This window comes from Poecilia reticulata, chromosome 15 (genome assembly GCF_904066995.2).
Source record: "Poecilia reticulata chromosome 15, P_reticulata-male-v2, whole genome shotgun sequence".
Taxonomy (NCBI): domain Eukaryota; kingdom Metazoa; phylum Chordata; class Actinopteri; order Cyprinodontiformes; family Poeciliidae; genus Poecilia; species Poecilia reticulata.
In genome coordinates, this window is record NC_088844.1 from 12,743,330 (window position 1) to 12,771,164 (window position 27,835).

At 37.8% G+C, this 27,835-nt stretch overlaps 1 protein-coding gene across 5 annotated transcripts; it reads right to left on the reverse strand.

The window, feature by feature from the left end:
* Positions 1–10,297: 10,297 nt before the first annotated feature.
* Positions 10,298–27,723, reverse strand: LOC103476751 (carbohydrate sulfotransferase 15-like). 5 transcript variants are annotated; one of them, XM_008429296.3, is made up of 9 exons: positions 27,408–27,723; positions 25,262–25,405; positions 19,369–19,997; positions 17,608–17,947; positions 14,606–14,749; positions 12,882–13,038; positions 12,587–12,743; positions 10,995–11,142; positions 10,298–10,899 (listed from the first exon to the last, which is right to left on the reverse strand). In XM_008429296.3, the coding sequence occupies exons 3-9, from the start codon at positions 19,840–19,842 to the stop codon at positions 10,709–10,711; spliced, it is 1,611 nt and encodes a 536-aa protein (XP_008427518.2). In that variant the 5' UTR covers positions 19,843–19,997; positions 25,262–25,405; positions 27,408–27,723; the 3' UTR covers positions 10,298–10,708. The 5 variants fall into 5 exon arrangements, with proteins under 5 accessions (XP_008427518.2, XP_008427516.2, XP_008427517.2 ...); XM_008429294.3 differs by having other exon boundaries at positions 25,262–25,409; XM_008429295.3 differs by having other exon boundaries at positions 25,262–25,419.
* Positions 27,724–27,835: the final 112 nt, after the last annotated feature.

A 27,835-nucleotide genomic window follows, 5' to 3' on the forward strand; every position in this document is an offset into this window, starting at 1 on the left:
ATGAACGTGATCTGTGGCCTCATGCTGTATTGACTCATAGTTAATCACCGTTTGACTGACCGGTGCAGCATTGGCTGTGTTACTCACTTGTTTGCTCTACGCGCTACCCCCTGAGGGGCTGTGGGCGAGGGGTTAGTCTGAGCTGACGTCTCCACAAAACTGCAACTGTTTTATGGAAGTGTGTGAGAGAGTGAAAATGAAATAATATTTGCTTGATTTAGCTGTTTTCATTTGTAAAACTTGACGGGTTACAGATTAACACTTTTATTTTGAGCAGGTGCAAATCTCAACAGTACCTGGTGGTGGATTTCTTTCAACCAGTTTGTAGTGGTAAGCAGCACGCTGGGTGACTTTTGTAATGTTTGGATATTTTGTTTGGCTACTACTCTGCCTCAGCACTTAAACGTGTTTAAATGTCAGGACCAGTCACAGAAGTAACCACTTTGTTTCTGTCTGAATCTTTGCTTATGTGAAAATGCCTCAATGAACAAATATTCTTGATCTCTAAAATTAATCAAAACTGAATAAATCAAAGATATCCACAAAGAAAAATACTTGCTGCACACAGATACAAGCATCTACTGATGCTTATTATGATTATTATTATCATTAGTTACTCTGTATTGACTGTTTTTATGATGAATAATTTCAGTAAGTACATTTTTTAGTCAGTTGTTAAGTTGCTCTGTTTAATCTATTAATTTTTTTTATTGATTACAAACTACATGAACTCATTATTATTTAAATCAACAAGTTCACTTACAAATCTGAGCCAAATCTGAGGTCTTTAGATCAATTAACTTTTTTTTTTTCTTTTTTGTTCAAAGAGAAAACCAATTCATGTCAGAAAACCTGAGAACTATATTCGGCAGATGAAGACCTTTGTTGTTGGAGTGCTTTAAATCTACGTTCACTGATTTCTAAATGCAGTTCAAGTAAACTACTGAATGTTGAGATATTCGAAGCCCGCTCGCCTCCATCACTTTGTGGCAGCAGCAAAGTAAATGCTGCCCTGAATCACAGAGAAAATAATTGTGCAAGACCATTTCAGAAATGTGATTAAATGAAATTCTGATACTGGGAAAGCCATGATAAAGAATTAATTTCTCCAAAAAAAAAAAAAGAAAAAAGACATATCTTAGAAATGTTCAAGTCTATTATTTTGGTACAATTTCTGCTGTTTTGCTGTATTAGAAGGTGTTATGCAAACTTCAGATTACCAAGACTAATGAAAGTCAGGATAACTGATTCGTCGTTTGAAGAACTTGTTGCTAACAGTAAAATACCTTTTTATGGCAAATGCAGCTCCATGTTGAGAGAATTTTGTCAGATGTTGTGTAATAATAATAGATTGGTGGTCCTGCCAGCTGTTTGGAGAGCTCTGCTTCCGCTGCGTAATGAGAGCAGGATGTTTGTGGCTTCTGTCTTCAGAGTGAGTCATCTGAAACCACCTGCTTAATGACCAGGAAATACAGCAGTGGGGAAAATCGTGGCAAGTGTGTTACCTAGAAGAAAAACAGGAAACGCTTTATCAAAAGTGACCACAGCCAACATTGTATCTGAACCACCACATTCTTCAATGGTAAGGTCGGTCCTGTGGTTAATCTTTCAGATAATTTCAGTAAAAAATAAGTAAGACAAAACAGTTGTATATGTTTTTTTTTCATAGATGTGAAAGAGTAGGCACTGTGTAGAAACATGCTTCTAAGGTTTCCTCTAGCTTTCTTATCCAGTGTTTCCTCGGCTGCTTTGAAAAGTTTAATATCAGCAACTGATCCTGTTTTTTTGTAAATAAGAGCAGCTTTAAAACTCAGGGATGTCCTAATCCAATCCCAGGTTAAAATCCAGCACCTGCATGCATTCATTCTGCTTCTACAAGCATTTTGGACTGATTGAGTTCAGTGGATTCCAGGAAGTGACAAAAGTGACACCTGTACAATAAGTCCAGTTTAGTTAGACGGCTCGAATATGTTTTCCACATATCAGGAAGTGAGAAGAGGGACCCTGATCTCTGACCTCAAAGGTGATGAACTGCTGCTTGGGTTCATCAGGAAGATTTGCTGCTTAAAAAGGCCACCCAAATTTGTCTTTTCATTTTCAACTGTTTCATAAGAGACTTACAAAACTTCAAAATCTGACCTAAAAACCCTATTAGCTTCATTTTTGGTGTTCAAAGTCTTAAACGTATCTCAATCCTGTGATGCCCAGCACAACCAATTCTGTCTTGGATGTTTGCGTCTTTACTGACCTTCATGTCTCCAGTTTGCATGCTGCCCATGTTTTCCCATCCTGCCAAGTATACAAAGCACATATTCAGACTTGTGCCTCCCTCTGCACCCATGCAGCTCTGCATACAAACTCCCAGCACGCTCCAAAGTGAGTCAGTTCTTGCTGAAATCATTAATTTGTTGGGGGCGTTTATGAGATAATTGTCATATTGATTTTGAACCGGCAGCAATCAGTTCAAAATCCACTTAAAATCTGTTTTTTTATTTCTGGACCACTGATGTTTTCAGTCACAGGGCCTTCTCTGGAAATATATTTCCTCTCTATCAAATCAAAACACCATGGTGTTTTTGGTGATTTGCCCTGAAACACTCGATGAACCCCAGGCTGTAAAGTGATCCTGTAAAATAAATCTGTCAGATATTTCTGTCTCTTTCATTATCTTTGTGAGCTGCACTGAAGAATGTGTGTGATAACCATCCTGTCAAAGGCACCCAATCTGTCTTCGGGTGCCATTTAAAATCTTAGCAAGTAATAATTCAAACCAAAGACAGGCACTTTCAAACTGACACAGAAAAAGCGTCTCATATTTAAAGCCATTTATGGTCACAAAAGGTTAAGGCAGAAGATTAGACACCACTCAGTTCCAATATATTTTCACAGACAACATTTCACACTCTAAGAGAAAAGATTCAATACTGGAGAGACTGGCATTCACAAGTAATAGGATGTGACCGTCCTTCACTGACCACATATGTCTACTTCCTGTCTTACAACTTGTCATGTCGACCAGCAAGGAAAACCAGAAGAGGAATTTAAGGAAACCGTCTTTAAAAGAGAGAGAGAGAGAGAAAAAAAAGTCCAACTGATGGGGTTGGGAATCTATGCAGAGAGAAGGAGATAAATCTATGCAATTATCGTTTTAGCCGTCTGAGAGCCCTCGGCTTAGGGAAAATCCATCGAGTCATTTCATTAGTAAAACCTCAGCAGTGAAAAGATGCAAACACAATGGGACCACTTTCTGGAGAATTGTGGTTTACACATGAATAAGCCTCTCTCACAGAGGTCAAATGAACATGCCTGCAGAAAAAGAAAGGAGATTTTATATCACGTGGGAACACAAGACAAGAATGACTAAGAAAAATCTAAAGGTGTTTTGGGTATTTGTCAGATGCAAAGTTTACTGTGCAAATAAAAAACTAAGTATAGATGATGTTATAAAAACCATAGCTGCATCATTTGCTCCTCTGCAAGGATGTGCAAAACTCAGTTATTTGTGCAGCTACACTTCAGAGCAGATGCTTATCATTTTACCCTGATAAATAAGTTGCAATGCAATCCATTAAGCAGTCAGTTCAAGTCAGTCTGAGAAGTAACAGAGTCTTTGGAAAAAAAAAATCTTTAGTAATTTATATGATTTCACCTGATAGAAAAAAAATAGTCCATTATTGTGAAATTTTGCAATTTAACACCTGAAAATACTTTCATCTAAATCATTCTATTGTATATTTGACTGTATAGAGTTGATGACTTGACAGCAGCAATACAGAACTACTGGGGATTTCTCCAGTGGGCAGATGAGCTAGTGGGTCGGTGGTTTAGTCCATAGAGAAGCTGTTGCACTTCCCCAGTAGTCATGCAGCACTTCTTTGCTTTGCAGCATCACTAGTGCCTCAAAGTAATGCCATGTCTACCTCTCTTCCTCTCTAGACTCAGACAGATCTCGGTGCGAGTGAACCTGTAAACATTAATAAGTGCTGCAGGCTCAGCTGACAATGAAGAGACAAAAAAACCCCTCTCTCCATGAAGTCCAGTCTACCACAACAAATGTCCTCTGAAGCACTTATTAAAAACTCAACAGTCACAAAATAGAGAAGCCTTCTTCTCACTAGTGTCACATAAATTAAATCTCCTTGCTTGTTCCTCGCATCCAGCAGAAAGATGCGCAGTGCAGTGCCTTTTGCTCGAGCTTCAACACAATCACTGATAATTGGTTATTATTGCTGAGATGTATTTTTGAACAAACTGAGCTGAAGCACAAAGATTAAACTGATTCAGACTGTATCTAGTTAAAAAAGGAGAACACAATATGAAATCTGTGTTGGGCCAAAACACTGTCTGCTAAAATTGTGAATGTTTCAAGGAATGAGCAGATAAAGGGGATTTTTATCATCCACATGACACATCCGGGAGTAAAACTGAGCCAGCAATCACCAGTGTCAGGAAGACTGGTCAGCTCTGTTGGATATGACCTTTGCACCTCCAGGTCACTTTAATCACAACACAAAACAGCTGTGCATACAGACCTCAACTGTGTATATTACTGTAACCTGGCACGGCTTTCTGGAAATAGGAATATGAAATGGTAAAAGAAAAAAAAAAAAAACTGTGATCCGAGGAGACCTGGCTTTTAATTTTACTTCTGGAAAATATATGATAAAAGATTAGAAGTCCATCAGATACCTGTAAAAGATGTAGCATTTTTTTTTTTTTTTGCAGTACTGGTGTTGACCTTACTACTCACCAAGGACTGGGTATCTGTGCAGAAATGTGAAGGTGTTATTGATGCTTTGATGCATTTCTGAGAAAGGTACACACAGGTTTTTCTATTTTGATATCTTTATAAGCCTAATGTTTTCCTTGGAGGTCTGTAAGGTGTTCGACAGGACAATGGCAGGACTAATTAGGCATTACCCATAACAGCATGACCACACAGGCACATTATGCATGCTTGACTGGTCTTTTTGCGGTTACGATTTTTCACCACTAAAACTATACGGTAAGGTGTATCATTAGCCTTCTAATGATGCGTCTCATAAACAAACAGTGTCCAGCTGAAAACCTGTAACGAGCAACGGCTTTTCTATGCGAAAGTATGCAGTTAAGTGTGCATCATATAATATATTTATACATATTTTATAAAACACTATATGCTGATCATAACAAAACTAAAAAAATTACTTTATTTGCGTTTTAAAAATGGTTATAACTAATAATCCTTCCTTTCACTCCCTCCTCCTAAGACAAGACAAGGTAATCTATTGCTATTTATTCAGCAATAAATGCAAGTGTTCACATATTCTGTCCACACGGGTTTGAAATAATTCAGCAAAATTCTGATTTATTTAATTTAATTTTTTTCTATTTTACTGGGAAAGCAACTGATCCCTGCAGAAGGCTGCCCTATTGTGCAACCAAATGAGATAGTGGGATGAGTTTCCTCTCCCTGAAATTGAAGTCATAGCAGAGTTCAACCATGACTGATTGCCTCTGCCTGGGCTCTGTTGTACACACGGACTTATCTCTATCAGTCCTTTACTGTCTGTGGAAGCGTAAAATTCTGCAGCTCAATGTTTCCAATTTGTGTTGCTGCTGATGGGTATTGAGAGAAAAGCTGATCCTTTAGCCTACACATGAAAACACGGAAAAATCATATTAAGGCACTAATAACTAAAAAAAAAACAAAACAAAAAAAACAAAGCTGGCTTGTAACCAGTTTTTTTTCCCACAGAATGGAAATCATCATCATAATCATTTTATCAGACGAGTTGAAATGTTTAGATTAATTCTTCTCCATCTCTTCAACTGCAGCGCAGGTGCATTTGTTTACCTTGCTAAAATATGTAATGCTGTTATTTCTTTAACTTGTCATAGTCTTCGGTGTGATTAAGCTCCAATCATCTACCTAGTCTATTACATTTTAAATATGAATTCTTCACCTTTATAGAGGGAAAACTCTTCAATATGCTGGTATAAAAAAGATAAAAGAAAAACAATATTCCTAAGGAATATGCTTTATTTTGAAATCAAAATAGAAATTAAACAATACTTCAATTTAAGAAAATAGGACAAATGAACAAGAACTAGTGTTCAGCATAATCTAGAACTAAGTGCATTATTTATATAAAAATTAAAGACAAGAAGCAAACAAAAAAAAGTGAAATAAACATTGACTAACGAATCTTTTCATGAAGGGGAGATTCACTCTCAAATCATAAATGATGAACTGAATCTCTTATAATTGAGAGCTGGTCCTTCTCCATCTGGTAACACAGACTTTCATCTAAGTGGGAAAACTGGGAGGGAAACTGGGAGGTAAAATTCAAAATCTGAAAACCAGTCCAGACTTATTTAAACATTAACAGCACACTATAATACAGCAATGAGCTAAAATTAAAACTGAACATTTACTTGCTAACTGTTCAAAATACTTTCTTTTTCATATTTCTCTAGATGAATCTTCTCATAAAATGCAATAGACTGTTTTTGGGAGAACATCTAGTCCTGACATGTAAGACTCAAGGACCAATTTAAACAAAAAAAGCATGAACATTATGTTCATAAGAGTGATTCAGCCTCAAGTCAGAGATTCATTGTCTAATCACTGTGAGGGTGAACTGTCATCTAATTGGATCAATTGAGCTGGATTAGTCATAGTACCAGATGTCTTTACTTCATGTTTTGAAGACTGATGCTTATGTCAATGCTAAATTAAAAATGAGTGTTATGAAAGATAAATTTTTTTTTTCTAAAAATATCCAATTTGCCATCACCAAGATCTGTTATACAAAATACATATTTGAAATATTTAGATGCAGAAAACGACTGAAATTATTTCAGTCGGAGGAAAGCCTATGGCCAGCTTCACATGCCTAAAGACACACAAACACACAGAACAGACATTAGGTTCAGATCAGTGCTATCTGGAACTAATATGCTCACCTCAGTACAAATAAACTGTTTAAATTTGTAGTGAATTAGACGCCATGCAATCCCAAGTAATTCCAATCCACACAATCTAGCCCATTTTAATTACCTTTAGCTTCAATTTATAAACTCTGATCAGGGGTTTTATGAGGGTAAATCTTGCACGTTCCAGGTCAGAAGCCTCCAGAACTGATCAAATCTTTGCAGAAGGATTGAATTTCAGCTGCTTTGAGTTGAGTAATGAGCTCTCTTTGTTGAATATCCTGAAGCATTTAGTGATCAGTGGAAGCCCCTGGGTATTTCTTCAATAAAGATTGGATCAAGTCTAATTTTTAAATGTATTTTCAAAGCTGTAAAACATCTTACCTATACATAATGTAAATACGCCAAAACAGGTAAAAAATCACCTTTATCAGAGGCAGCTACTATACTAAAAGTATTTTGAACATTTCCTCTGCTCCTACATTCATTTTACCTCCTTCAGCTGCTTTGAGTTTTTGCTGGACTAATGATCTATATCCCTTGCAGTTTTAGATAATTTGCTATACGTTGGGCTGCGGAGAGCTTAGAGCGTCAATTACCTGTTTTCTCCTCCAGCTGAACGGACACAAGGAGGTTTAGACACAAAATCAGATTAATGCAGCAGAATAAGATAATAGCCATTTTTACAAATAGCTTAGTTTGCATTTAGAGGAAAATTTCCTTAAGCTTGCTAGCTTAAGGAAATCATTCCACCTGTGAAGTATACCAAATGTATATCAGCTGATAACCTAGAGAGATAATATAAGTGAAAATTGATTTCAGAGTAAAAGAGAAAAGAAGGTAATGACCAGAAGATATAGAAGTATATTTAAATAATCTCTGGTGTAAGTATAGATCTTACTCTCAGTCAGGGTCAACAGTGGATCTCCTTATTGGAGGTTTGTTATTTTCTTTTTCACATCTATACTGTTTTTTTATTTTCAAAACGTATTGGGATTCTTTTATTATGCGTATTTCCTGTTTTGACAGGTTTCAGATGAAGGTAAAGGTTTGATCAGTATTGTGAGTTTCTGTTGGGTCCTTGGAGCTCTGCAGAGAAACAGGTGGCTGAGAAAACAAAGACGATGATCAGCCAGCCTGAACACATCTTCTCTGTGGATTTGTTACCTTCAGACTGATGATACTGTGCATTGCATCCAAGACAAGAACAAACTGTAATGTCAAGTATTTTTTTCCTGCAAGCTATCAGGCGCTAACAATTTTTAGGTGGCTGATTACAACTATACTTGCCACTTGGAAATAATTTTGCGGCTGTTTTTCTCTCTATATATATAAAGAAAAAGGAAAATGAATTAATCATAACAACATCCCATCCACTTCACCACATCTTCTTGTTCACTTATATAACCACCATGTGCACAGACATGTTATATGGTACCCTAACCCTCTGACTTAATAAAAAAAGACAGCTACCGCTTTCTTTTTTTATTTTCATGAATGCTACGCTGAGTGACAGTTTGGAGCGACAGGAGTGTGTGAGAAATCAGCGGTGCACCAGCATCTTTCACAAAGGCTGGGGCAAACCTGGCAGGAAGCGCTTTCAGAAGATAAGACAGTATTGGAAATTCTCCACACATACACGCATCTACCGGCGATTATAAGAATCTTATGTAATTGATAATGTAATCCATCAATAATGTACCTGTTAGGGAATCATTTTCCCTTTGGGATCAATACAGTATGTTTACATTTTCTGTCCTGAACTTCTCTGACCACGTTCTATGTCCTTTTGTTTAGAATCAGCCTGATCACATCACTTAAGATAAGTGAGAAAGTGTTACATTTTGACAACCTCAAACATTTTGATCTCTTTAAAATTCCTGAACAGGATTATTACAGACACAACACGAAGGAGGCAATCCGTAATTCTCAGTAGTTTGGCTGACAGGTTGTCCATGACACCCTTCACATTATAAATAAATAGTACAGTAAGCAGACACTGTTTGTTCTCTGTTATCTAGTAATTTTCTTTGCTTGTTGATGGACGTCTTTGAACCATTCTTGTGGAAAATACGGGTTTTCTTCATGAGGCTTTAAGCAAACAAGCAGCAGTGGATTCTATTGTGTCCACGCTCTTTGTTTTTATAGAAACAAAATAAAGGAAAAGTTATGAATTATTTTTATGTTGAAATAATTTGAATGGCATGTGCTTTAACAAAGCCTTTGGCCTTTTACCTAGATGTGTACAAAGATAAATATGATCTAGATCTGTGAACTAGACTGTAAAGATAAATAAAAATAAAAGCCAATAACTGTCAAATAGAAATGTGTTCTGTGTTTTGTTAAGTGTTGTTTGTTTTTTTTACTAGAAAGAGTGAAGTTTCTAATATGTAGATAAATGTTACAATAAAATCAGCAGTTTTCTGATGTGTGGTGAATGTTTAGCTTGATCTGTATTTTAGTGCCCTCTTGTGATCAGTGTCTGTTCTTTCATGTATGTCAGCAACAACAAAACCTGCAACCTTTCTTTTCACATTTCACTCTGTCATTATTCCACAACCTTTAATAGGCTGTTTAGTTACTTTTTTTTGTTTAGTCTGTCTTTCTACATCTGTAGATTCCAGGTCCTATGATGTGAGCACATTTCACCAGAATTCAAAATCCTTCAAAATCAAAATGTCAACTCAGTGAGTCGTACATTTGACTGTTTAATATTTCCTCTTAGCTAATCTTTGAGCCAAATTAGGAAATAAATCATGCACATTAATAGATCAACAATAATCCGGAACCATGTTTAGTATTTTACTGAGATCCTAAAGGCCTTATGAACAAGCCTGATCAGTTCAAAGTTACACAGTCCTGCCAAATCCTGGTGGTGAGAGTTCAATGAATGTGAGGCGGGGTAAACATTACACACTGGACAGGCCACAGGGCAACACAGACACACAAACACACTTTAATTTACTGGACAAACCTGAAAGACCCCATGCATACATAAGCAGAACACCCAAACTCTACTCAGAAGGGAACAGTCCTTGAAAATGTTAAAGAACATACAATGTGAACTTGGAGACCCATTATTAAACACCACCAAACAGAAATCTACAGTACATCCCTAAGAGTTGTAGTCTCACGTTTTTAGTTCCTTTAAGCTCAGCTATAGTTGTCTCTGATCAAAATTTTGTACTAATCTACATCATGAATTAGACTGGCTAATATTGTGGAATCCACTTAAAATCAGTCTGTTCTTCAGTTTCCTGTTTACAGTTTTAATGTTTCACTTTATATTACCTTCTTTTCACCATTGTTCATTTTATTTATTGATTTATTTTATTTTTTGTAACCCAAGTAACATCCACAACAGAAAATATGCAGACCAATATGAGAATCAGATTTTTTTAATTACAATCCCCTGAATTGTTTTTTTGATGTTAGGCTTTTTTCAAACCTAAAACCAAATGTGACAGAAATAAACAAACCGAAACAAATTCTGTTTATTTGTACATGTTCAAAACAAACTATTACAGCACAAGACACTTAACTCGTTCTTCTCAGTTATAAATTAGGTGGAAACTATTCAGGCATGTTGTTGCACGGACTCTTAAGAATGCACTTTGTGAAATGAGAGTTTGTTTACTTCATTTTCATATTGACTTGAAGTGTCCTGCTTTCAAAGAGCCGTGAGCATCAGTACTTTCACTGTAGATTCACTTCAGGCGTTTCATTGCAGCCTGCTGTCACATTTCTCTCTGATCTCTCAACTCCATTCGGTTCCATTCCTGCTCAGGCTGCTTCAGCTGAAACTCCAGAGGAAAGCCTTTTTGTTCAAAATGCTGGCCAGTTTACTGTTAAATGGCTGGTAAAACTGACTGAGGAGGATCCTGGTTGCTGGCAGCATGGGACCAAGGATCCTGTCTTTCGCCCGGCGCGTATTGGACATTGGACGTTTGGTAAGCGACGCCTCCACTTGCTCTGGCAGCGGGCCTGCGGGGTCAGGGGAGAAACGAAGAGCCAATGAGGATATTTTATAACGAGTGACACACAAACCTTCCCAGAAACGATGGATAGATGTCACATACCCACACCGAGAAAATCTAAAACTGTCTTGAGAGTTTTTCTGAGGTTGGCTGCGTAGTCCTCCAGTCGAAGAACTAGAATCTGCTCTCTTTGGAAAACAGTCAGCCAGTCCAGGACAAAAACAAAGTACATTCCCAGTGTCAGTCTTACCTGTGAGCAAAAACCAACATAAAAAAACGCACAATAAGAATAAGATGTGTCAGGATAAACACTTTAAATAGCATTTTAAATTAGCTTTATGAAGAATTCAGCTCTTTAAGGAGAGTTTGAAGAACATTAGCAAAGAATAAAGCATCTGTGCTGCATATCTGCATAATTAAAATCTACATCAATCCTGTAGTGCTGCACTGTTTAACATCCTTCACTGCAATAATCATGAGCATTCAGGGTTGATTTGTGTCAGTGCTTGAAAGGCCAACCTGTGGGCGCAAACCCTTTTATATAGTTAATGGAAGTGCAATATTTTTTATATTTTATAATTTGCATTATCTAGGACAGGAGAATTGGGATGTTTCACTCTAAAGGCAAAACTGTTTTAAATCAATAAGTTCAATATACAAAAATACAAGAAGTGCTGAACTCTACATGTTTTAGTTTCTACCCTCACGCCAGTTAATAATCCAGAACTGAGTCAGTTTTCTAACTATGTTCACAAATTGTCTATGAGATTAAGATCTGAACTTTTTGGTGACTCATTTAAATTATAGACTTTGTTGTTCTTAAGCTACTTTGTGTCCAATCTGGTTGAATTATTGGTCTTCCAAGTGGACACATGGACCATTTGGAAGACTATTTGTGCCAGAACTGCAACTACCTGACTGATTTCAGATTCAATATTTCCTCATCATGTTATTTCCTCATTATGCCAACTGTCTTGAAAGCGGCATTGTTAAAGTGTTGTTCTCAAGCTTTCAGGTGTTCACCTTTCCTCCAAATGTAACAACATACATTATGGTCAGCCACATTTTAGTTTCATCAGATGAAAGGATATATCTATAAAAACAAATTTTAAAAAAAGACATTAAATTCCTTATTGTGTCACTGAAAAAAATTTATTTTTTGGTTACAAGATAGGCAAATAAATGACTAGGGTCTTAATGCATATGCTGTAGCACACTGAAGCCTCCAGAGGTCACTAGAACATCTACACATTTGTCAGCTCTTTATGTCCCTCTAGAAAAGAGAGCTGATTTAAAAGGGATCTCATGGTGATTTATTAATCTTTCTCCTCAAGTGATCTTATCTTATGATGGCTTTACAATGTAGCCAATCTTCCAAAGTAGCTGTTTGAGTCACCAACCATTGGAGACGGAAAAAAGGAGGAGAGACCAAGGGATGAGTTTGATAAATTAGAACTTATCAAGATGGAAAGATTTCTCCTTTCAAAGCAAGAACGGCTTCATTATATTTCAAGCTGGGGATGATTGTTTCTTGTTGTTGTTGCTTTGTGTTCTTGCAAATGAATTACAAGGCGGAGAGACAGATATTAAAATATAAGTGGATTTTTGAACAATTCTTCAGTATCAGTAAATATTGCTGTAAGAGAGGGAAAAGATGTAAAGCATCTAAAAAGCGATGCAAGGACATAGCTGACCGGCATGACGTTGAAAAGGTTGGTGTTGTAGACGCATGATCGCAGTGACCTCTCAGAGAGACAGGACTGAAACAACTGGACACACTCAACCACCTTCTGATGAAAATCCTCTGCAGACTTATTGGCCAAGGTAAAGTACAAGTAGTCGGAGTAAAGCCTGAGGATACAATAAACCGAGTTCTGAGAAAGTTGGACATTCAATTGCACCAGATGCAGGGACAGTGTTTTGTTGTTGTTGTTTTAAAGCAATGGCACATTGTAAAAAAGTCTTTATAATGAAGGAGTTGGTTTTCACCTCTCAACTGGATCCCTAAGCATTATGATGATCTTGGCGCCAGGCTGTACTGCATGGATGAAGTCCTGAGCTAGGAACGGAGGTTCTGTCTGCTCCTCGTTTCCACGGAGATAACTCCAGGCTTGATTATCCCACATAGTCGATGCGCTGGCTTCCCCTGCGGATGACACCACAAAAGCCCGAATTACAGCACAGTTTGAAGGCAATCCAGAAAAAAAAAAAAACGCAATAAACTTTTATTAGTGTCTATTCACTACAAAAAGGTAAGTACAGTAAAAGTTCAATTATAATTCCAAATCCAGGAAATCAGTTCAATAATCGGTTCACTGCAAGGAGGAACAAAGTACACCCTGACTCGGTGAACTGTGGAACCACCTGTTGTTGCTTATTTTCTGTATGACATCATCAGTCCTCTTGACAAAATTGCTTCAGTTCATGAAGAATTTTATCTCTGAACGCCTTTTCCAAAATCCCACTGCTTCATATAAATCCAGTTGGGGTGTGAACTTTGACCTGGGCGTTACAACATCTTGGTTCTGTCCGTTTTCAGTCATTCTGTTTGCTTCTGTTTGGGACGTGCAGGGCGAGGCCAGGGGTATTTTTCCACAATGCAGGAGTTAAGTGACCGGACAGAGCTGATTGAGAGTCTGTTCACACTCTTGCTGCTTACTTTGGCAGACCTGTTGTACATTATTAAATATCCCAGCTAATAAGGAAGATTTATTTCTTCAATAATTTGAGTACCTCTATTCATTCCCAATGAAAACACGGACAGAAAAGGAAAACAAAATCAACCTTCGTTGCCCGGTGCGTGAGGTAAAACTAGATGTAAAAACAATCTACAGAGATCCGTAAACTACTCAGTACAAACTGATAACCTTGAAGAAGAAATCTTGCATTTGACTGAAAGTGTTTAACATACTTTTTACACAGAACACCAGCAATACTTCCTTGCTGTCAGGATAACAGTGAAATGTTGACCTTCCTGCTAAAATAATCACCAAACATGCGAAGCAGAACTTGAGTTCCTACATTTGAATGTGAGACAGAAAAGTCTTGTTGACTATTATGTGAAATTTTTAAAAAGAGATTATTATAGTTAATATTTCAAAAACTAGCCAGCTACTGCTTAAATTCAGTGAGGTTGCTTTTAAACATGATGATGCTGTCTAATGTAATCTCTTAAAAGGCAATATGCTAAGCACTATTTTCTCCACCAGTGCTTTCAACTAATGTGCTCTCATTTTTTTTTTTGATGAAATTCAGTTTTATACTTCCCACTCTTTTGTATTCACTGTATGTTTTTAGCAGTTTTTGTCTTACAGTCTGTTTTCTGATTTGCATGCAGGGATGCTTTTATGTAAAAATCACTCAAATGTATTTTCATTTGAAACTATCATCTCACTTTCTCACTTTTTAACTAAGAGTTTTTATGTGACGTCAAAAGTTAGAAATAAGTGTGCCTCATAAATTAACTCTCTTGTGCTGTAGAAATAACAACAAGCTGGATTTAAAGCATTGCCACCAAACAGTTAAACTGCTGAAATATAAAAGACAAAATAATGAACAAATTCTTTCATATTAATACAACCATCGCCAACTTTTCCTAATTGTTCTCACCCACTCACAATGACATACAGCCCCCACAACCCATGCCCACACACACAGAAGCCCGGGCGCGCACACGCATACATACATACATACACACACACACACATTTTTACCTGTTATGATCTCATTTGCACAGTGCTCTCCAGATGAATTCCCACTGATTCCTACTTGGATGTTGATGGCTGCCAAGTCAAACAGATCCAGGTAATCCTCTATCGGAAAACGCTCCTGGAAGCCTTTTTTGAAACGGATATAACCTGCAGAAGGAAATTTAAAACAACCCTCATTATAAGCTCATTAAAGACTGCTTTTCCATAGAACGTCTTGAATGAACAATCCAATCTATCTTTGTTGTACATCTCAAATGGAGGCCAGTGAATATTGGCATCTATTATAACAGATTTGACCAAATTTATGGTTAAACCACACATTTGTGTTGTGGATTTTCTATTAAAGTGCTGAACTTCCTGCCAGACACTCAAAGTTAAAATAACTTATATAATAATAAAACCTTCCTAAAATAATGGATTATGACTTTTGCAGGACTGTTAAAAAATCTATCAAAATAAAGAATCAGAATGTGCTGATTTACTGCTTACATTGCATATATTTGAGGTTCAACTGAAAGCTGCATCTGACTTCACTTTGAATAAATATTTCTAAATTTTAAATCCTTAACTAGTAAGGCAAACTACTACTAGTTCAGCAGTGAGGGGAACCAACTGTCTTACATATTTTTACATATATTTCTTAAACTTTGTCCATACATTTACACACTACAAGTCCTTCTCAAAAAATGTGCATATTGTGATAAAGTTCATTATTTTCCATAATGTATTGATACAAAATTAAACTGTCATATATTTTAGATTCATTGCACACCAACTGAAATATTTTAAGTCTTTTATTGTTGTAATACTGATGATTTTGGCATACAGCTCATTAAAACCCAAAATCCCTTTCTCAAAAAATTAGCATATTTCATCCAACCAAAAGAAAAGTGTTTTAATACCAAAAAAGTCAACCTTCAAATATTTATGTTCTGTTATGCACTCAATACTTGGTCAGGAATCCTTTTGCAGCCTTCAGTGCGGCGTGGCATGGAGGCAATCAGCCTGTGGCACTGCTGAGGTGTTATGGAGGCCCAGGATGCTTCGATAGCAGCCTTAAGCTCATCCAGAGTTTTGGGTCTTGCGTCTCTCAACTTTCTCTTCACAATATCCCACAGATTCTCTATGGGGTTCAGGTCAGGAGAGTAGGCAGGCCAATTGAGCACAGTAACACTATGGTCAGTAATACCAGTGGTTTTGGCTCTGTGAGCAGGTGCCAGGTTGTGCTGAAAAATGAAATCTTTATCTCCATAAAGCTTTTCAGCAGATGGAAGCATGTAGTGCTCCAAAACCTCCTGATAGCTGCTGCATTGACCCTGCCCTTGATAAAACACAGTGGACCAACACCAGCAGCTGACATGGCTCCCCAGACCATCACAAACTGTGGGTACTTGACACTGGACTTCTGGCATTTCCTTCTCCCCAGTCTTCCTCCAGACTCTGGCACCTTGATTTCCGAATTGCATGCAAAATTTGCCTTCAAAGTACGTTGGACCACTGAGCAACAGTCCAGTGCTGCTTCTCTGTAGTCCAGGTCAGGCGCTTCTGCCGCTGTTTCTGGTTCACAAATTGCCTTGACCTGGGGAATGCAGCACCTGTAGCCCATTTCCTGCACACGCCTGTGCATGGTGGCTCTGGATGTTTCTACTCCAGACTCAGTCCACTGCTTCCGCAGGTCCCCCAAGGTCTGGAATCGGTCCTTCTCCACAATCTTCCTCAGGGTCTGGTCACCTCTTCTCATTGTGCAGCGTTTTCTGCCACACTTTTTCCTTCCCACTGAGGTGCCTTGATACAGCACTCTGAGAACAGCCTATTCGTTCAGAAATTTCTTTCTGTGTCTCACCCTCTTGCTTGAGGGCGTCAATGATGGCCTTCTGGACAGCAGTCAGGTCAGCAGTCTTACCCATGATTGTGGTTTTGAGTAATTAACCAGGCTGGGAGTTTTTAAAAGCCTCAGGAATATTTTCCAGGTGTTTAGAGTTACTTTTTTGATTCAGATGACGAGGTTAGTTGCTCATTCAGAGAAACTTTTCATGATATGGTAATTTTTTGAGACAGGGATTTTGGGTTTTCATGAGCTGTATGCCAAAATCATCAGTATTAAAACAATAAAAGACCTGAAATATTTCAGTTGGTGTGCAATGAAACTAAAATATATGACAGTTTAATTTTTATCATTACATTATGGAAAATAATGAACTTTATTACAATATGCTATTTTTTTTAAAAGGACCTGTATGTATGTTATTGGGATTTTAAGTGACAGATCAACACTTATATAATGAAAAACAGAAAAGGTAAAGGATAAAGTTGTGCTGTCAAAAAAAAAAGAAAAAAAAATGCAGTGTACCAAGAACCCCAAGGAGAACTGTTATTATTATCTGAAAATAGAGTAACATATGACAGGCTACCTAAATTGACCAGCTGCAAAGTACAACATTAATCAGAGAAGCAGCCAACAGACCAGTGGTAACTCTGAAAGAACTGCAGGCATCCGTGGATCAGGTGGAATATCTGTCAACACAAGTTTGAGCTGTTTTAAATGGCCAAAAATTAATCACCTTTCTCTCATTTCACAGTTATGCGTTATTTTGTGTCAGTCTATCACATTAGATCCCAATAAAATACATTGCAGTTTGTGTATAACCTGACAAAATGCAAAAAAGTTCAAGGATAATGAACACTTTTTTAAAGGCACAGTGCTTAAAATTCTGGGAAAATAGTTTCACATTGCTTGACCAACAACAAATGTCAAGCAATGTGTAATATTTCCTTTAAAAATCGTGCAGTGTTGCTTTCCAATATGCTATTAAAATATATTTTTTCTGCTGCAAATAAGTCACACATTACGACATCTTCATTGTAAAGTATGACCCCCGTACTATTAAGATTTTATAACTTGAATCTCACACCACGTGACATGTATGAGTCCTTCATGATTTTTGAAACCGCACAGTTGCAAATGTTAGCATCACACTTCCAGATCCAGATCACTTTAGCCTTACCGAAGCGTTTCCTGGTCCACCAGTGTGGCTCCTTTATGGTGTTAAATTTAAGCTCTGGAAGCATCAAGAGTCTGTGAAACAAGTCTGTCGTGCCACACTTTGGCTGACCGATGATGTAAAAGTACGGCAAGCAGCGCAGGCGAAAGCGTTTCCCGTCTATGTCGCACACATTCTGGTGGAACCTGGCTCTCATGTGGTCGCACACGTTCTTGAAACTCTTGGAGCGGAGACTGAAGCGGTTGTTCTTGTACGGGTCCGTGCCAAGATCACCGGAGAGCTCCTCGTACCAGCATGGGCTCTTGACGTGGGGCAGGAAATGGCGAGGAATCACTGAAAAGAACTAAAGAAAAAAGAACATAAAAAATGGGAGCAGGATTCTGTTTTTCACTGTGTCAAATCCTGATTGCAGGTATGTTTTTTTTGTGTGGCACTATTATACCTGAAGTCATTCCACAATCACATCAAAACATCAGTCATTCATAATTAAGGGTAATATTACAGGATCCTCCAGCTTTACCCCACATGAATCATCACCTACTTGGCTCTCTCTGTCTAACCGTTTTTCACTTTGATATATGTCTGACACATGGCACAAACTGATATTTAACTTAATGACTCACACGTGTTGCAACATCTATCATTGGTATTTCTACAAACACTGCAATAGTGTGGGTTGTACATGGAAACCTATAATGAGGGTGTAATGAGCAGAAAAGCATTAGCATATTATACCAGAGGGTATTACAGATAAGCCTAAACCAACACTTAGAAAGTGTATGTCGCTTAGAAAAACAGGTCATTATAAGCTTCATCAAACAAATATTTACTGCAGAGATTATTCCAACGTGAAGTTGCTGTCGAGTATTTGCTTACTGCTGTGATTTACCAAATGCTGAGTACAATTTCTTGCAAAAATCTTCATATTCCTTGAATGCTTAACACATTTTGTCAAGACAATAAGATAATTAACCAGAGAAGGAGCCAGGAGACCCATGTTGATGCTAATAGATTCAGATGAGAATCTCTTGATAGTCTTGCTCGCCACAAATCTGCCCTTTATGTAGAAGGTGTAAAGAAATTCAGAAGCAAGTTCATTTGTAGTTTTCAAAGGTGTTCATGTCAGATGAGTTGAAATGTTAACTTTTTGACACACTTTTGGGTGGTAGCCTTCTGGCCGGAGCTAAATACAGGGTGATCCTGGAAGAAAAACTGGTAGAGGCTATAATAGACTTGAGTCTGGGTGCAGGTTGACCTTCCAGCAAGATGTTCACTCTAAACATGATTCCAGAAGTACAATGTAATAACTAGTTTGACACATCTTGTTGTGTTGCCATGGCTCAACTAAAGTCCATACCTGAAACCAATTCAGAATCGGAGGTATGAGTCAAAGATTCAGCTTCACAGACACTCTTCAGTCGACATGAGAAGACAGATTGACAGACATTTCAGTGTCAACGTGAACAAAGCCGGAACCAAAACATTACAAAAGTATTGGCGTTTGAGTCCTGAAAACCATTTCACGGCATAATTTCTGAATTTCTAAACAAAAAAAAATCTATGTGTACTTTTCCTTTGACTTTAGAATCACCGTCTACTTTCTGTTGGACAATCACATGAAAACCACAAAAATAAGCTCATGATAAATTGTGAAATGGTTCAAGAATACATTCACAAGGCTTTGTGCCGTCTGCTCCTATAATACTAACAACATCTTTAGTCATTTACTTGGCTAACGTGCATAATAATGTCTCTCAGACTTACACGTGGGTCTGTGTTGATGACGTCCTTTTCGTCAGGTACCTTCCTGGACGTGTTCTGCTCATTGGAGTTGATCATCTTTACCAGCGTTTTCACATCTATAAAGCTCCTGTCAAGAGAGTCTTCAGCAGTTGTTGCACCGGTCATGATAACCACGGGCCTGAAAGGATGGGGGAACGCAGAGAGCAGAAGTCCTTTTCTGTCCCACATCAGGAGGTACGAAGCCATGATGAGAAACATCAGCACCAAGCCCACAAGGAAGCTAACTACTTTGACTTTCGAGACACATGTCAAGTTGATTAAACACAACAGTGGGAAACCTTTTATGTCCAGACCTTCAGGCATGTTTGTGTGCCTGAAGTCCACAAATGTCCTGACGGATCTTTTCCCAAAGTTGTCAGTCAGGGGCAAGTTGTGGGGCCTGTAGCTGTAGTCGCTGTGTGTGTGGCTCCAATGTTTGTTGTGTTTTAGAGGCATGCTGACTCAGAAGTGGAGCAGCAGGCATGTGGAAAAGGAAGCCAGGGAACCATTTCCTCAAAAAGGTAGGGTTTCCATAGAAGTGCTTGTGTTTACACACACGTCCTCATTTGTCTTCATTTTATGTCAATCCATCGCTAGCATAAAAGCTCCTCCTGTAGAACAGAAACAGGTGTTAAATGTATGGCTTTGAAACCCAAAAGCAACAGTAGCTGCCTAAAAGTGCTTCAATAATCTTCCTCCGTGCCTCAAACAGGGAGGGGGATATTTTTGAAAGTTTTATTTAAAGACATTTTATTTTTATACATAATACATTACACATGCATTAGTATTGGCATTTAAAATCATACATTTCTATAACAGGAGTCACCCCAAAGATGTTTGAGGTTACCTGCAGAGTGTGTGTGGTCTGCTATGTAAGGACCAGTTCCCTAATGGAGAGGGCTGTACGGTGCCCACAAAGCCTGGCTCAGTGCTAGGAGTTTCAAGGATATAAATGTAGTTTGTTCTGTAACGCAAAACTAAAAACACACCATTATCAAAACCTAAAAGTTCCAAACCTATGAAAAATACAGCATTAAGTTAAATTTTTGTTTGTCTGTTTTTTCTCAAGGCCTTTCTTTCTTGACTTTAAATGCGAGACAACTGTAATGATTGAGTTACTTAAGCCAGATCTGAACTCAAATGTGATAAGGAGGTTGATAAAAGTTATGAAAGGTCACATAGAAAGTGGTTACACACATCTGCAGATGTCATAATGGGATAGATCAGGGAAGATTTATCAGGAATCCATGCAAATATCCTCATGCCTGTGTGGATAGCTGCTGGGCTTGGGAGGAGAACTTATTTCTGATCCCTCTAGAGGTACTAAGGACCTGATTTAATGAAATATCAGTGGACAGTAATGCCCTCCTTGAAATGACACCGAAAGCCACTCATAATAAAATACTTCAACTTTTTACAGTGGAGGTGTCTCTGATTGTAATCCTAAATTCAACATCTTTACATCCTACAAACAAAGCTAACTAAAATATCAGAGAAATATTTTATATAGCAAAGCATAAAGCAGGGGGATAGATTCAGAGAAAACACAATATGGTGGGTTGAGGGGTGAGCATTTTAAGAATGAGCATGAGATATGACCCTGGGATTTATTTAGTATGAAAATTGATCTGTGACAGGAAGAAAAGAAAAGATGGGCATAATTAGGTAAAGTCACATCAAAAACCTAAAACAAAATAAAACATTGCACTCCTGTGCATTAAACAATAATATGTTGCCCTAAAACGGCTTGGCATCTGGATTGATGTGGAATCAAAGTCAAGATGAGAAGCAACTATTTTATTTTTAGATTAAATTGGACATTTTCACTTGATTTTTTTGTATTCTAAAGATAAAGAAATGACAAAATCTTAAGGGCATTATGTTATATAACTTCAACACCGTAAAGCAACAAATTACATTTCATTAATTGCTTGACGATATTCTTATAAGAACTCAAGTGAACACACACACTACATTGAGTAGCTTCTCTTTACATATTACAAATATGAACGCTATTGTTCATGTGCACTTCATTCATATTTTTGAGTTGCTGTTTTTTGCATTGCACCATTTTTTTCCCCCACAGGACTTGTTTTTTTTTTTTGTTTGTTTTTTTTGCTACCATGATTTTGGGACCATTTTGTTCTGGATGCCTTTAAAATCTTTGTGGCAACCAGCCATTTTCTGGTCACGGTTCTGCTGGAACAACAACCCTTCTGATTTTCAAGCTTTATTCCCATTTCTTTTATCTTTGTCCCTTGCTATCCTCAAATTGAATAGCCTAATTTAAATCTAAATGCCTTAATATCATTTTCCAGAGTGATGCTAGGAGTCACTGTTTTGTAGAGACCATCACAAAGACTGGATCTGAATCCTATCAAGCCTTAATGGGCAAAGCTGAAAATGCATGTGTGACCCAGTCAGCATACAAACAAGGTTCAGATACACCAGTTCTGTCAGGAGAAATGGGCCAAAATTCCTGCCAACTATTTTGAGAAGCTTGTGGAAGGAAAGCAAATACATTTGACCAAAGTCATACAGTATAAGGGCTAAGGCATACTAATGAAGTGTATTTAAACTTTTGACTTTTGATGAAATAAATCAAAATAACCTCAAAAAATTATCTCTGATTTTCTGGAATTTAGCATTTAGGGAAAAACTCTCTGTAATCCTAATTGACCTAAAAGCAGAAACGTTTATTCTGATTTCACATCAGACAGTGTGAAAAACAATTAATGTCTCTTTATATAGTGTTTGCAAAGTGTGGTTTCAGCTGTAGATGGGCCTAATTTGATTGTTTTTGAACTATAGATCTGTATTTTTTTCATCAAATGTCGCAAACTGCGGTTCCATTTAATTATTAGTAATGACAACACCATATCAGTACCTTGCAACTGTAAAATAGAAGAATGATGGTCCTCATTATTTTTAATCAGCTGTGGATCTTCAGACTCTAAAGCTGTGATTTGGAACTGGCCTTTTAATTAAACTAATGATTGATATCGGTTTGGCTCTCCTCTGCATAGGAAAGGAAGAATATACTCATAGTTCTTGACAAAGGACATAAGTTTGACAATTAATTTAGCAGTATATGTTCTGGTTGTTAAGATGGGTGCTAGCTATGACAATAAATGGGAAGTTAAAGTCCTGCACGATGATTAATCGTATGCAGGCAAGGTGGAAAAAATGGCCACAAGCGATCTCATTATATATTTGACCCTCCATCTTGCACTCATGATAACATGATGCGCATCTCATCCTTCCTAGACAGCAGAAAAATGGCACTGATAATGAAGATTTGCCGACGCAAATTCTGCATGACATGCAGAAGTGCACAATTTTACCTTTGCTGTGCATCATAAATCGGTAGGACTGAAAGCTCTCAGAATGTGAAGGGTTTCTCATGAGGATCTTTGTTAGTTAAACAGAAGAGGCAGTCAGAGCCAGCACCCTGCACAGTCACACACATGCACTCCCCTGCCTCACTTGAAAAATGTTTAAATCACCGTCCGTATGTTTACAACTATGTAAGCACATCTTGATCCGTTACAGTACATTGTGTGACGGAAGCTTGGCTGCAGACCATGGAAGTGGGAGGCAAAACAAAAATTCTAACGCTACTAAAGGAAAGCAGACTGGCCAAACAAAGATACATGAGAAAACTGAGGTAATCATAAAATATTTACTGTGTGGACTGGAAATACATCAAAAGTTAAAGTAATGTGAAAGAAATGAAATAACAAAAAAAATCTTTTTTTTTTTTTTTTTTTACAGGAAATCTCAAACTGCCCTTAGAGCACAAACAGCTCAGGAAACCACCTTAATCCATCGCTCCGTGCTGGATTATTGCTCCAATCTCTTTTCACTCTCCACAAAGAGAGAGAGAAAAAAAATAACTTAGTGTAGATTTTCAGACTATTGAGCTAGCTGGCTATTGAAGCACAAAAGTACGGTCTCAACAAAATGGACACAAGCCTTACAAAGGGTCATATTAACTATTTATAACCACAGTCCACAGTGACATCTGGAGCACAGATATGGTGTTTGTAAAAGTAGAAGTAGATTTTGCGTCTGTGCGTGTCAGTTTATACATAAGCATTCAAATATTTTTGTTATAGCCACGTGTCATTTGGTCCGGCGTTACTTTAAAATGAAACATTACGTTAGAGGTAAAGGGAAAGTGCTGGGCGAATACATATGGCAGATCTCGTGTCAGTCTGGGTGGGCAATGCAGAGTGGTGGATTTATGAGGGCTGTCCTGTTTTTTTTGTTTGGTTTTTTTTTATGTTAGTTTTGATCACTAACAGCCTTTTCTATGTGGCAATTTCTCAAAGAACTCTGGGTAAAAGTAGAGCATAAGCTAAATGAATCAAGTGTAAAATCAAACAAGAATTATAAATGAAGGATCTTCACAATTCTAACATCTAAAACAGAATAAATTAAGGGGATATGATGCAGATTTTAAAGTAATGGGATTCGCCTGAATGTGCATTGGCAACAAAAGTGTGGAATTCACAAATTTCTGTGGACGCTATTCCGTATTTATGGATCATTTAACAATCTGCCCATGAAATTTGAACTAACCCCCCCGAGTGCAAAGATAAATATTAGTCTAAATAATCATAAATGGGTTTATGCAGACAGTTTCACTCTTTACACAGAGTGACTCAGTGCAGAAAGTATGGAGTACTGTTGCATTAAGTAATGTTCTCATAGTTCTTTGCTGTGATATTACAGAAGAAGCTGCTTAAATACCACAGTGGTGCACATGTGCAGGATAAGTGTGGGAGCAACTGTGACCTGTACACATGTACTCAGTTACATCTCTGTTTTAGGAGTACATTGGTTCAGCCCTTGAAGGAACTTGTTAGAACAGTTGAAGTTTTGCTTCCTTTGTATTGTGTTGCTGTTAAAACAAGACTTGTAGCTGCAGGTCTAGAGTGAAGAATGTTTTACTTGAAATACTTCTTGATATAACAGAAAATATTTCTATGTGCCCATGACTCTTCCTTGCAGCGTTATAATTATAGTAGTACCTCTTTAACCAGTATGAACTGACTTAATCGCACGTGCAATTTAAGTCACGATAGTTTAGCTATGTTATCTTAAACAATTTGAAAAGTAATCTGAATTAAAGGAAAATCAAGCAAATAAAATCTGTGATGGTTTTAGAGAAACAGTGCTGCAAAATGTGACCCTGCAGATGTATAAAAACAACATCTTAAATTCGTAAAACTCTTAGATTTCAGCCGCATAAACACAGCACTTATGGTCTTAATCGTTGCGTTTCAGCTTTTCTCTGATGATTGATGAGATCAAATAATCATGAAAACATTCAGATTTCACATATAATTTAATTAAATTGCAAATTGTTTTCCAAGTTTGTTTGAACCGTATCTCCATCGATTGTCAAAGTGTGCATATCTGAAATAAGACAGCGATGCGCCACGGCTATTGCTAAAATCTCTGGTAAAACGTTACTGTCCTGAAGCTCTGGGACATTGCCATCATGTTTCTAAATCACTCATCTCTCCCACATTCCACCTAATGAATGTTTTTGTTGTTTTTTTTTTTTTTTTACAGAATCTCTTACTTCCATTTGTGGTGGATCCCAGCATCCAGCCCAAACAATCTAATTTGGCACAACTTATTCCTTCTTTCTTATCATAGCTCCCCCATTATATAAGCCTTTCTACACAAGGCCCTGCCAAGAAAAGCACAGCTTTGACAGCTTTTCAGCTTAGGCATTTGTTCCACAAATTCTGTGTAAAGGCTCTCCACCCAGCGGACCAAATATGCTGCAGGGCTAGGTGCAGTTGAAGTTTAACTTTGGTGTGTGAAGACTTATGGACTGTGAACAGATGCTGTAACTTACCCCTCTGGATCTGTCTCTCTGTTCCATTACATTAAGGGTCAACTCTTTCCCTCTCAAGCTGTCAGTAAATAGGCAACTTGAGTGATTTAGAAGCTGAACTGGAAGTCCAGTCAAGAAGGGTGGGACTGCGGAAAGGTCACCTGCCTACCTGTCAGGGCCTCAGCAGAGGAGGAAGAGGGAGAAAGTGACTACAGGGTCAGACAGTAACACTATATGAAGATACATTTGATAGGCTACGCGATACTTGTAAACAAGTATAAATTAGTCATTTGTTTTCTGGCATGCACAAGTGTCTTGTTTCATTGTGTCCAAAAATGCAAAGATAAGTTTCAGTGTATTTCATATGTATCTATTCATAAATAAATTCATAATAAATGTTCATAAATTTATTTCTTTTTTTAATATAAAAGACGTAGGATTTCCTTCTATCTCTTCTTCTTCTGGTGCCTCCATTCCTGCTCTATCCCTGGATTGTCTGCTCAACATCGACATCTGGTGTTTAGTAGAGTGACTGCAATGAGTATAAATCATAGAGATACAGTCACACTGCCACGCTGATGCTACCAATCCTTTATTCCATTCCTCTGCTATTTCCAGCCTTAACTTGTTTACTTTTTAGTAATGTGAAAGACTTAAAAAATATATATCTTTGTTGCCACAACCTGTGATTCTTCAGTGTTTATTTCACACAACCAGCTGGTCTCCAGATTCAGTTCTAAATATTGAAACATGTCCGACTGACTGCAGCTGAGGTGTGGCTCCCCCACACACACAATCAGATTTTTGTACCAGAAAGGCATGCCTATTAGTGATGGATGATGGGAAACTCTGGCAAACTGGAAATCGTGGGGAAAATCTGGCATGCTGAATAAGCTAAAAGTTTAAAGGTCAACCTTTGGAAGAACAAAAACCCAGAATATTTTCTGATTCAAGAACAAGCAATTTAAATATCTTTGGGTAGGGAAATCATTTGAAAAGCTTTTTTTTTCATTGCTCAGTGGCTCTGCAGTTCCCATTGTTGCAATTGTGTGACAAAAACTGAATGACTGAAAACAACTTTAAGTACTCTTCCAGACTTCCAGAGACGTTTTTTCAGAGAGCAGGGTGGATAGTTTTAAGGAGCAATTATCCGAGGCCTTGAAGAAGGGCGAACTGTTGGACCAAAACACTGAGCTCCCCCTGATCTGTTCTGGTCAGAAATTCTGTTTTTTTGGCTTCCAATAACACGGAAAGTATCTGACGTCCTGCAGCTCGTCAGTCACTATTTCCTCCTTCTTCTCCAAACTTGTGAACTCATAATAGTTGTTCTTCTTTCCACGATCGTTGTGTTTATTACACTGTTGTAAACCACACATCATGATAAAGTACCTTGATGGACAGTGCATGGGAAGGGTTTCACAGAAGCTAGGCTTGGTGGGGTGTATGCAAAAACTAACGTGCATCAACTGTGGCATCGACCCGACCGTGCTGGGCCCTTCAAACCTGATGAATCTCTTTGTTCCATAATGTTATTTGGGCAAAGAATGGCAATTGTTTGTTATTGTAAAAAAAAACAACAAAAAAACAAACACTGTTATAATTTATAAGAACACTGCAAATGTCCAAAATGACACACAGATAATAAGGAAACAACAGGAACATATAGTTTTTACATGTGCATGAGTAGGAAGGTATTAAAAGTGGATATTGCCAAGCCACAAACTTTAGATTTACACACATGTCCACTGCTTACGATTGACTCATAACAGAGCTGTTTGCGTGTTACAGAACCCCCTGGAGAAATGTCACAGAGATATTCTCCAGCTGTTCAGAACTGGAAACAGTTTAACCAGGACTTGCTTTTAAACAGAACTGGAAGCACGCAGCTCACCTTTGATCAGTTTGCAACGATGTAGTACGTAGGTGACGTTTAATCCCATCTAGCTTAATAAACTAAATACAAAAGAATTACCTATCTACTCATAATCTATTAAATGACAAATAAAAAAAAATCGGGTAACCGTTTTAAAAATCAGGTACTTAATGTTTTTGTATCCCCCAAGCTCCTTTCAAAAAGAAAGGAAAAAAAAAATCAAAACTCCAAATTTAAGCTGGGAAAAATATATACATTGACCGTGTTCGTGATTTAAAACAAGAAAATACTCACATTGGAGTTGAGTCGATTTTATGCAGCCGCTTTCATGTGATTAACCCAATTTGAACTGACGGTAAAGATACAGTCCGCCTATCCTCAGTGCGATCCGTGTTCGTGCGGGCAAACGCCGAAACGAGCAGCGACGTCACGTCAGGAGCTTCTCCATCAGACTGCGCGCTCCGAGGTCTGCCGCGCGCAGTTCGGAGGGGAGGCGGAGAGAGCGCGAGGCGGGGAGGGCGCGAGGAACATCTAATAAGAATGTGGGAGATTTCAGTGAATGGGTTTCACGTTTGAAATGCATTCTTTCACCGAGAATCAGGCAGATTTTGATGATGCTTCTGAAAACCGTTAGGCGAATATTTTAAAAGTAAATACGCACCAAAATGAAGGTAAATAAATCTGCGTTTGCTGTTTTTCATAACGCACCCATCTACTCATAC